This window comes from Centroberyx affinis, unplaced genomic scaffold (assembly GCF_046629955.1).
Source record: "Centroberyx affinis isolate AG114_WGS23_722 - 3 ecotype Tasmania unplaced genomic scaffold, CSIRO-AGI_Caff_v1 ptg001754l_1, whole genome shotgun sequence".
In the NCBI taxonomy this organism is placed as follows: Eukaryota; Metazoa; Chordata; class Actinopteri; order Beryciformes; family Berycidae; genus Centroberyx; species Centroberyx affinis.
In genome coordinates, this window is record NW_027280155.1 from 59,653 (window position 1) to 70,991 (window position 11,339).

The following is an 11,339-nucleotide window of genomic DNA, read 5'->3' on the forward strand; positions in this document are numbered from 1 at the left end:
CCTTTTTGTGAAGGACAACTCCAAAGTCACAGCGGTATGTGTCCCTCAAAGTTTGCTCCTTGGTTTATCTTAAAGGCATAATCATAAAAAAGATTACCAAAGCCATTGCTCTCACATTGTGCTTACAAAACATTTAAAGCATGTAATCCTAACAAGTAACAACACCTATTTTCATGTTTTCACACAGAAAATCATAAAACCGAATGAGACAAAAAAACAACAGATGAACAAAAGAAAACAAGCAAACATAAAATTGGCCCCTCTTCCATTTCCTCAATAGTTGCCTTTTGTTTCTGTGATCCCTGCTGTGCCAGATGTTGAGTCAAATTAATTTTGTCTTGTGTTCATGTGTTGACATGTTTCTAAGGTGAGATCTACAAACACCTAAAGCAAAAATAATGTTTATGTAAAACAGGTAGCTCAGCACAGTTAATGTAAACACACATTTCCCGGTTTTCTGTTTAAAGGAAATATTAATCAGAGCATAACATATTTTAACACTGGGCATTCATGTGGAGCTTTCATGCAAAGGACAAAATCTTTTCCACGGTGATAAATTGGTCTCCTTTGTATCTTTTTTTCCCTTGCAGTGATTCAAAGTAGATCTGAAGCAGAGAGGCAGGAGTGTCTCCTCATGAGAACATGATATCTCTGTGGTGAGGTGAGAACACATCCTGTAACTGAATAATATTATCAATAGGAATGAGGACGTTCTAAACATATTTCAAATTAAGAATAAGTGTATTAGGTTGAATGATTGTTAAGTCATTGTTAAGTCATTGCTAAGTAAGTGCTAAGTAATTGCAGGTTGAGTAAAGTGCAGTCCTGGTGCAGGGCGTTGGTGTTGTGCTGTGGGCGTCAAGGAAAACGACAGGCATCAGCACTATCATATCAGAGGGGTGATAAAGAAGGGCACATATAAAAGAATAAGGGGTTTAGTGGAATAATTGTCTTCTCCTAAGCACACCTCCGAGTCAGGGAATAACATAGAACAGGTAAGTGAATGAATTCCCATTCTGTGCTCAGTTTAGATGTGAAGAAACATCGGTTATGAGAAAAGGTTCAAGGTTATTGGGTTGTTATTAGAACTAGGGGCACTGATATGGTGGTCCATAAAAGAGCTCATGGTTTCTGTTTATCTTGTGAACTCCATTATGTATATGCAAAACTGATAAATTTAATGATTTTTTTCCAGCCTCTTTGTTAGTGGTCTCCTTTAAGATAAGAGTTTGAATCAGTGTTAAGTAAAAACACTTGTTTGTGCACTGTTCACTTATTCAAATAGAATTAGAGAATAATGTTGCTGTAAACAGGAAATGCTTTACACTGGAGATGACCTGACATACCAGTGAATTATTCACTGACATGTTTGCTGATCCGTCCTTCCTACCCACCTCCACTCCCCTCACTCTCACTCCCACTTACTCTCTCTCGCTCGCTGCACTCCCACCTGTGGCTTCCTCTTTAATTCCCTCATCTTTCAGCCAGTCCCACTGCGTGAACCCTGCAAGCATGCCGTGCGGAGCCTTCAAGTCGTTTTTGTTCAGCCTGTCTCGGAGGAAGCCCCTGGAGCCCGAGGGAGAGCAGTCCACGTTTAACCGATGCCTCACCACCCTGGACCTGGTGGCCCTGGGGGTGGGCAGCACCCTGGGGGCCGGGGTGTACGTCCTGTCCGGAGAGGTGGCCCGAGCCACCGCCGGACCCAGCATCATCATCTCCTTCTTCATCGCGGCCCTGGCCTCCATATTTGCCGGGCTGTGCTACGCAGAGTTTGGGTCTCGGGTTCCCAAAACAGGCTCGGCGTACCTGTACAGCTATGTGACTGTCGGAGAGCTGCTGGCATTCATCACTGGATGGAATCTGTTGCTCTCCTACGTCATAGGCAAGTATGATACACAGGATTTTGTTTTGATACACAGACTGGGGTATTGCTTGCACATATTATTACATTATCAAGTAGCAGTTAATTATTCAATGGGTTATAAATCTCAGTTTCAGAGAACAAATCTGATTTTAGTAGTTCCTTATCAAAAGTTAATTGAAAAGTGTTAAATGGTTATCTTAATGCCTTTGACTGTAAATGCCAAAATTGCATAGGATGTGATTTGAACTTGATCTATACTGATTCTCTTGTGTAACATGTTTGGCTCGCTGAGAACACTGAGGCCCATAAATGATCAACCATAAACACGAGACTTTAATACATCCTGTAACCTTTCACCTGCTGTAAAAGCAGATTTGTAATGGTTCTCACAACAGAGAAAGTTTAGCAGTTGCCACTTACAGTGCTGTTACACAGCTTGTTAAATTCATTGCTGCCATGTTATAAGCCTGAAACCAAGAGCGCTGTTCAAAATTACATAAGCTGTAAAGTTTAAATGACTCGGGTACAGAAATGTCACCATCACTGTCTTTCTATTTATGACTATAATTAAATGGTGACTCAGGTTGAGTAGTTTATTGCATCTTTCTCTCATTATCTCCTCAGGGACATCTAGTGTTGCACGGGCATGGAGTGGCACCTTTGATGACCTCATCGGGGGCGTCATGGCTGCGTTCTTTGGAAAACACACCGCCATGGGCCTCCCCGGCCTGGCACCCTACCCAGACTTCTTTGCTGCTGGTCTCATCATGCTGCTGGCAGGTAATGTCACTTTATTGACAGTTCTGGCAACAGAACAGTAGAACAGAACATGGTGACCATAAAGGAAAGAGGTAAAAAAAACAACAACATTCACCTTGTTTTCCATGAAGGCCTGCTAGCGTTTGGAGTGAAAGAGTCAACAACAGTCAACAAGGTCTTCACCGCAATCAACATCCTGGTGCTGCTGTTCGTCATCATTTCTGGCTTCATCAAGGGAGACATCGCCAACTGGCAGATCAGCACAGAGGCTGTGCTGAACGCAACAGCAGAACTCAAGTAATGTCTAACAGCAATATAATCCTATCTGTGTTTAGGTGTGTGCAGGATCCTCTCAATCCTAGTTTGTATTGCCCTGCCATACATGACATGGTTGTCTTAAATAAACCTGATAATGCTCACTCCCATGCAGAAACCTGAGCTCTACAGCCAATCTTACAAGCGAGTATGGAGTTGGTGGATTCTTCCCCTATGGCATGGATGGCACTCTGGCCGGAGCTGCAACGTGTTTCTATGCCTTCGTTGGATTTGATTGCATTGCCACAACAAGTGAGAGGAAAAGACTTCATGCAGTATCAGTTAGCTTGTATATGGTTATTAGATTTAAGTAGGCTTTTAGCCATAAGTATTTTCTACAAAATAAAAATAAGATAAAGAAACAATTACACAGCTATGGTAATGTAATATCTACTGGATAATGTAATAACTTGTAAAAATGTAATAAAATGTCCCACTAAATGGGTTGAAATGTAGTCATTTAATTACTCTAAGCAATAATTATATAAAACCATAAACCCTGATCTTATTTGTGCCTCACGTGTGAAAATGTAAAAGCTGTGTTTAAACAGAGAATGTTGTGTTATTCTCCAAGCTAAGTGTCAAACTAATGCTGGGTCTTGGCAGGGCCTTTTTTTCAGGAAACACCCAAACCTCTACTCCACGCCAAAGGGGGATTAACATTAAAAGTATCACTGACTTCTGTGCATCCTTCTTCCTAGGTGAGGAGGTGAAGAACCCCCAAAAGTCAATTCCCCTGGGCATCGTGGCCTCGCTGCTCATCTGTTTCCTGGCCTACTTTGCTGTGTCTGCTGCTCTCACCCTGATGATGCCCTACTACTTGCTCAATGTCCAAAGCCCCCTGCCAGTGGCTTTTGAATACATTGGCTGGGGTCCCGCCAAATACGCAGTGGCTGTGGGATCGTTGTGTGCCCTTTCTACCAGGTGAGGAACTCCTACAGTTGGGGTCATGGGGTTTGATTGGTGTAAAATATTAATACAAGCATGTAATTTGTGATAAGCGATTTGTCTTTATGAAACCAAATACGAAAGCCTAATACAGCTTATTGGTTACTCAAGACAATGCATCCTATTTCCATCACATAAGTGTTCTCTCTAAATTTGTATATACAGTGTGAGGATACATTTATCAGTTGAGTCCTGCAAATTGAGTTCAACATAGTTATCATTAATGCAATTTTGTGATCAATAGAGACAATGAAACACAGCCATTCAGGAAACAGGGGTGGTCATTAATGACATCACCAATCAATAGGAAACTGTCTCCTTAGTCAGAGTCATCGCCAATCTCAATGCAACTTTAGAATAAATAGATATAGATGATCGAAAGAACAGCCAATCAGGAAAGGGGGAGGGGCTTAAATGACATGACCAATCAATAGGACACTCTCTCAAGGCTTTGGCTAGGCAGCTTTGGGATTGCTCTCCTGAGCTGTCACTCATGTAAATGTGACTTTTGGGTCAACAAATACAGGCAATATCACGTATCTCAGTGCAACTTCAGGATCAATACATCCAATCAGGAAAGAGGGGGGCTTAAGTGACATAACCAATTAATAGGAAACTCTCCCCCAAGTCCAACAAGTTTAGGGTCAAAAGACACAGATGATGAAAACCAGCACAACTTTTTTTATTTTTTTGGGCCGGACCAACAGACCAACCCATACTAGCTGCTGGTTGTGGCTCATATGCCTATCTGTCTGTTCATTTGTGTTCCTGAAATAAAAAGCAGTTGTGCTGGTGTTTATAAAAAGATTGTGTTTGTCCCTGCAGTCTGCTGGGCTCCATGTTCCCGATGCCCCGCGTGCTGTTCGCCATGGCGAGAGACGGTCTGCTTTTCAAACCCCTGAGCAGAGTCAGCACCAGGGGGAGTCCTGTCATCGCCACACTGTCATCTGGAATCGTGGCAGGTACGGCTGTCTTGCTGGAGGATTTCTCTAGCTTGAATTAACATTTCCAGCGGTTCATGACTCATGAGCTTACACGCATGCTGACGTTTATGGCCTTGAAGTAACTCTGTATTCCCTCTTTCTTGTGTTCAGCCATCATGGCTCTGCTGTTTGACCTGAAAGCCTTGGTGGACATGATGTCCATTGGAACTCTGTTTGCTTACACACTTGTGGCCATATGCATTCTAATACTGAGGTACTTATGACTCTTTCTCACACACTTTCGGCCTTTTACCCTGAATATTGATCAAGCAAAAGGAACATATCCCATGTTATTTTTCTCATCTTTGCAATCAAGGTACCAAGTGGGTCCAAATGAAGACGATGAACTGCAGATCAGAGAATCAAACACCAAGTTTGGCTGCCTAAAGCCTCCTTCATCTCCCACTACAGACACCTCAAGAACAGTCACAAGCTTGACTGTATTCTCTAGTAAGTGAAGCGGAAATACCAACACATCCATGGCTTCTCATTTGTTTCTTAATCTCTCTCTCTTGGCCTTTCTTTCTGGTCCACAAATCTCTCTCATTCAGATATCCCTAATGAATCTTTTTCATCTCTCTCTCTCTCTCTCTCTCTCTCTCTCTCTCTCTCTCTCTCTCTCTCTCTCTCTCTGTCTCTCTCTCTCCAGTTGCTTGTGTGATTGCCCTTTGTGTCATCCTGACCCAAGCCATAGACGCTCTGTCCCAGAAGGAAGTGTGGAGTCTGGTGTGCGTCGCCATCTTAGCCTTCATTGTGGTGGTCAACATTTTCTTTATGTGGAGAAACCCACAGAATGCCACCAGGGCTTCTTTCATGGTGAGCACATCTTAAGTGTAAATCTGTGCGATCAGACTGAAATCTAGTGTGTTATTTGTTATGAGCATCAACTGGAAAAGCCTTTAATATCCCCCTTTTCTCTGTTCATAGGTGCCGTTTCTTCCTGCCCTGCCTGTAGTGAGTGTGTTTATTTATTAATGTCTACCTGATGGTCCAGTTAGGAGGAGACACATGGCTACGATACGCTGTCTGGATGTTAGTGGGTAAGACCTTGGAGTCAGTCTGCATGCATTTGCAGTCATAGATGAAAGAACATAGAGTTCAGAGGATTGATTCTGAATTGTAATGACCCTTCACCTCTCTCTGCAGGGTTCCTCATCTATTTTGGCTATGGGATCCGTCACAGTGTTCAAAAGCAGCGTCTCCTGTCCAGCCAGATGCAGATCGAAACCATCAGTGGCAAAACAGACAAAGAAATCATCAAAGAAGAGAAATTCTGAGCTTGGGCAGAAAGGAGGGAAATAGATTGAGATGTTACAGCAAGAACCTACTGTAAGTGCGTAACTACTGTTCTGCTTGGCCTTGGTGCTGATCTGTGTCTGCCAGAGGTGGGGACTCGAGTCACATGACTTGGACTACAGTCAGACTGAGTCATAATTTTAATTGCTTGAGACTTGACTTGATGCATGAAGAGAAGACTTGAGACTTGACTTGACTTGGGTTCTGGTGACTTAGGACTTGACTTTGACTTGTACTTTGATGACTTGAAAAGATTTCTAAAATCTTGACAAAAGATCTTGTGTTTGTGCAAATGACTTAGATTGAAAGTGATGAGATTTGTTCCACCAGACTGAATTTAAATTCTGTTTTTTGAATTTGTATGGAACTATTGAATTTATTGAAGTTGAAAGTGATTATAGAAATCAAACTCATGAAGCACTTAACACGTTTTTATACTATTAAAATGATATTGAAAAGTCCTAGATATTTTGATTTGTTCTGACTTGATTTGGCATTCTACGTTTAGATTTGAAACTTGACTTAAGACTTGACATTAATGACTTGGGACTTGACTTGAGACTTGTGCCTCAAGACTTCAGACTGACTTTGGTCTGGAGCAAAGTTGACCTGGTCACACCTCTGGTTTCTGCTGTTTTCAGAGAGTGTCAGCATGATGTGTTGATGTGCAGACAAATGGACAGATGGGCCGACCTGACGCCTTTTATTCCACATTGCCACTGTATTACATGGTGATACAGTTTGTGATTGTATATATAAACATTTTCTTTCTCTGGTAGTTACAAAAAGAAACTCACTTAAGTGTTATTTCACATTTCACTGTGTAACATAAGTTCAAGATGTAAAGCAAAGAACAGGGAATGATGATATTTTTCACAACAAAGCAAAAATATGTGTAAAAAGGGCTTGAGCACTTTTCTATGGATAATTAGCATTTTATTACAGTTTGATAAAAAAGAAAGTTTACATTTTTCATAACAAATGTAAAAAATATTCAGATCTAATTATGATTTACAAATGAAATGAGAATTAGTTTTTTACATATCAAAATACAGAGGTACATTTACAGTATATAGATGTAAAATGTAGATAGAGAATGCCTTTTGTGGAATGTTGTATTATTTGTTTTTAGCCTGTTTGGAGATTTGCTTAATTAATGGTTTATTGTTTTAAAGTGTAAATATGGAAAATGTACAAATGTTCATGAATGATATTTTGTAAATGTATCTCTTGATTAAAAATAAATAATCAAGTTCTCAAGATGGTCTGGAACACATTTTTCCATTGACAATTTGATAATAATGCCCAGTTCCTGATCCAGTATAAAGACCCAGAAACTGCTGACTACCCAGCGTTCACAGAGAACAATAGCACCTTTCACATGAGCTTACCTGTGTCATGTTCATAATCATGGCTCAGTTAGCCATTCAAAAGGAAAAGGTCTGGATTGTTCATCCCACAGTGTCTCTCCCAGAGGTACAGTATGTCATGGATCTCTTCAAACATTATTTTCTTTGCTTTTTTGTTTTGAAAAACACGCTTTCATTGGTGTTAATTCGTGAGTAGAGACATTGCACACTTGAGAGCAACATTTGAGTAGCGCCAAAGTGAAATAACAGACCCGATCCAACTCCATGAACTCTTCTTTTCACAGTCAATGAACAAGAATGTTGGGATGTCAGAGAGTGTTTCACAGCATCCTTAATATATGATGTATTGCAAAAAGACATCAAAAGAAAGAGTTGTATGCTTCACAAAACAGATTCATATAATATAATTTAAAATGACAATCCCAAAAGCTTACAAGATCAGTTTTGTGTTGATGAGTCTAGATGAAGTGTAGTCTTCTGTTTGTTTTACCTGTCAAGAGACAATTAATATTTGAAGGATACTTGATTTGTTGGCCACCAAATGTTTTTTAAAAGCCCTGCTGCAGTCCCTTTCTGGGGTATGTGGTGTGCTTTGGAGGGCCAGCGCACTTCCAGTCCAGCAGCTAAGCAAACAGGCTGTGCTATTCCACACGGAGGGGCCTCTGTCTCTGGGCCCTCATTGGTCCGGACAAGCTTGAAAGGCTCCATTGAGCCAGTCAGGAGGAATTTGGGGTACTAATGCCACTCTCAGGAGGAGGAATTTGTGTGATTCCGTTAAACAGCTGACCTCACTTTGCGAGCGCTGCCCTCCTCCTCCTCTCTCTCTCTCTCTCTCTCTCTCTCCTTCACTCCTCTCTCGCCTTCTCTCTCCCCTTTCCCTCTTCTTCTGGTTTCTGCCGTGCGTTCTCTTGTGAACTGTGTTGAACTACATGAACTAATAATCCACAGACCGCCATAATAATCCATAGATCGGTCATGCTTTTGGTGAAATTATTTGGGGCGAAGTGGAGGCTGGTATTGAGCGCTCTCTTCATTTGTGCTCTAATCCTCGAGTTAGGTAAGTGACTTGCTGAGCGGTTCTTTGAACATGCATTCCTAGAGGTACAAAGGGAGGTAGATTTCCGCCGGCCTAATACAAGATACGGCTTACTGTAGAAGTTGGGATCTGATAGAGAAATTTTACTGAAATGATAAGCCTCACCAATGCCATATATAGCAGTCTTGCCATATTCATCTTTGTAAGCATAGTGAGTGGTTATTGCTCAGTTCATATGACTCATCTTGTGAGTGTATCTGCATTTGTGATATTTTGATGCTGTATTATGTACTTTACTCTGCAGGGTATTGTCAAAAAGATGCTCAAGAACACAGGACCACTCCAGGGAGGAAGCCCAAGCCCACTAAACCCAAACTAGGGAAAGCAACAAACAAAGGGCCCAGAGCTGTAACAGCTAAACCCAAGGTCAAAGCTACACCTGCAGCCAAGGGACAGACCTTACTCACACAGGTGCAGCATGTTTCAACTTCCAGTACAAAATAATTTCTGATAGTTTACATGTATCAAAGAGTGACCGGAATAACTTTTATGTATTTTCAAAAGAAGGATGCTAAACCACTTTGACTCTCAGATAAAACAGCCATTTATTGAGACACATGATTCTGTCTGTGTAAGTAACTTTTATGTATGTTCTTGTATCTGACAAATGTAGGTGCTGAACAAGGGTAAGTTCAAGAAGTTGGGTGAGACCCTGAGTGTGCAGGCAGGAAGCATCCTCGAGCTGAGGTGCAAGGGCAAACCTGTCCAGTGGGGCGTTCCCTCTTACCTGGAGGAGGATGATGATGGGAGGCTCAGGTAGGCAGCATTGCTTTATGGCAATGCATTAGTTAATATTTATTACACAGTACACACTGTACAATTTATTCTTCAGTTGATAAGGCTCACGCAGAATGATTACCAGTGACCGTCCAGACTGATTACTCATGCTTACCCCGGATGATTAATTACAGAGAATGATTAGTCATGATTACCCAGTATGATTGCTGACAAAGCCTGTTGGAAAATCAGTATGTTGTTTGACTGTTTCATATTTTCCACAGAATTGTCCAACATGAGAGATATGGAGTTCTGACATTAGTCAACAGTACGGGTGCAGACACAGGGGAGTACACTTGTTACCCTATGTACTGTGAAGACACCGACTGCAGGAAGGAGTATGACAAAGCTGTCAAAGTCTTTGTCTTCTTTCCTGGTACAATAAATGATCTTTATTGCAGCTTGAATACGCACTTCTCAGAACTGCAGGCCTCTGCTTTATTTTACCACCACCAGACAGGAAGTCATGTTATCTTATCATTGATTTGCCGTATCTGCTCCCTGTACTAACTAGACCCACAAGAGCTGTTTGTGCCGTCATCCGACTACTACGAGGTGATTCAGCTGCGAACCAACTGGCCGACGCTCCTCCCCTGCCAGGTGACGTCACCCGAGGCCAAGGTGACGCTGCACCGCGAGTTCCCCCCGTCGGAGGTGGCGGTGGACGGGGCAGAGATCTCCTTTAACGTCAGGCGGGGCTTCACTATCCACCGGCCCCGGCCTCATCACGCCGGAGCCTTGTACTGCGTGGCGAGCCTGGGAAACCTGAGGCAGAGCTCCACCAAGTACATGCTCATCTACGTCAACTGTGAGTTCTGCCACAGAGACATTCATTCCCTCATGTATTCAGTTATTCATTTTGCTTATTCCTGTTCATGGTTACAGGGGGCTGGAGCCTATCCCAGCATGCATTGAGCAGGAGGCAGGGAAACACAGTCCATCACAGGGTTAACACAGATAGACAATCATCTCACATTCATACCTATGGACAATTTAGATTTCCCAATCCACCTGACTTGCATGTCTCTGGTCTGTGGGAGGAAACTGAAACCCACACAAACATGGTGAAAACATGCAAACTCCACACAGAAAGGGCACAGACACATTAAATTGCTGAATACAAATCGCTGCTGGATGATTGTTTGGTGTAACTTATTACTTATTGTTACAACAACTCTACTCAATTGTTTACAACAACTCTACATTTGTTATCAGACCCCATGGCTCCTCCCGCCCCAGTGATCCAGGCCTCATCGAGCTCGGTGGCTCTGGGAGAGAACCTGCATGTCAGCTGCACCGTGATGGGGGAGCAGGACGTGGTCGTCGACTTCACCTGGGAGTATCCTGGACAGCAGGTCAGACGCTCAGGGAGACTACAGCTTCACTCCTATGCTTCATGTGTTTTATTTCCATACTGAACGGGTCACCCGTGCTGGTTGGTTTGCAGATCGGCAGGCCTCCGTACACCCAGGAGAGCGTGAGGCCGGACGGTGGAGGAGGTGCGGCCCGGCAGCAGTCTCAGTCCGTCCTGCTGGTGGAGGAGGTGAGGGAAGTGGACCAGGGAACGTACACCTGCACGGCTCAGAACCTGCAAGGAGCCAAGTCGGCATCCACCACCGTTAAAGTGGTCGCCAAAGCCAAGCCTAAGAAGCCATGAGCCATTAACGACTGGATCACATTACTGAGAGAGAGAGAGAGAGAGAGAGAGAGAGAGAGAGAGAGAGAGAGAGAGAGAGAGAGAGAGAGGTGGGGGGGGAGGGGGCATTTGGGTTAAAAGCATTTTTGGAGGCCAGCTGGGAAGCAAATTGCTCCGCCACAGCATTTAACAGTATTTTATCAGTTATCTATACATGAATACATAATCACAGCAAAAGATGTTCTGGCAACCTTTAAACTTTTGTAGCTATATGAATAATGGGCGCACAATACAA

At 42.8% G+C, this 11,339-nt stretch overlaps 1 protein-coding gene and 1 pseudogene across 1 annotated transcript; both read left to right on the top strand.

Annotated features, from left to right (window-relative positions):
• Positions 1-1,509: 1,509 nt before the first annotated feature.
• Positions 1,510-6,146, top strand: LOC139652073 (cationic amino acid transporter 2-like; annotated as a pseudogene).
• A 2,322-nt stretch (positions 6,147-8,468) lies between these two features.
• Positions 8,469-11,092, top strand: LOC139652074 (platelet-derived growth factor receptor-like protein). The gene is made up of 7 exons (XM_071529022.1): positions 8,469-8,592; positions 8,876-9,042; positions 9,245-9,387; positions 9,633-9,784; positions 9,923-10,216; positions 10,624-10,763; positions 10,856-11,092. The coding sequence occupies exons 1-7, from the start codon at positions 8,511-8,513 to the stop codon at positions 11,063-11,065; spliced, it is 1,188 nt and encodes a 395-aa protein (XP_071385123.1). The 5' UTR covers positions 8,469-8,510; the 3' UTR covers positions 11,066-11,092.
• Positions 11,093-11,339: the final 247 nt, after the last annotated feature.

Bases quoted from the DNA above. Each gene is read 5' to 3' on its own strand.
- LOC139652074 (XM_071529022.1), top strand. From the start codon at position 8,511: ATGCTTTTGGTGAAATTATTTGGGGCGAAGTGGAGGCTGGTATTGAGC. The intron at 9,043-9,244 runs GTGCAGCATGTT...TGACAAATGTAG, and splicing joins GACAGACCTTACTCACACAG to GTGCTGAACAAGGGTAAGTT. The intron at 9,388-9,632 runs GTAGGCAGCATT...TATTTTCCACAG, and splicing joins GATGATGATGGGAGGCTCAG to AATTGTCCAACATGAGAGAT.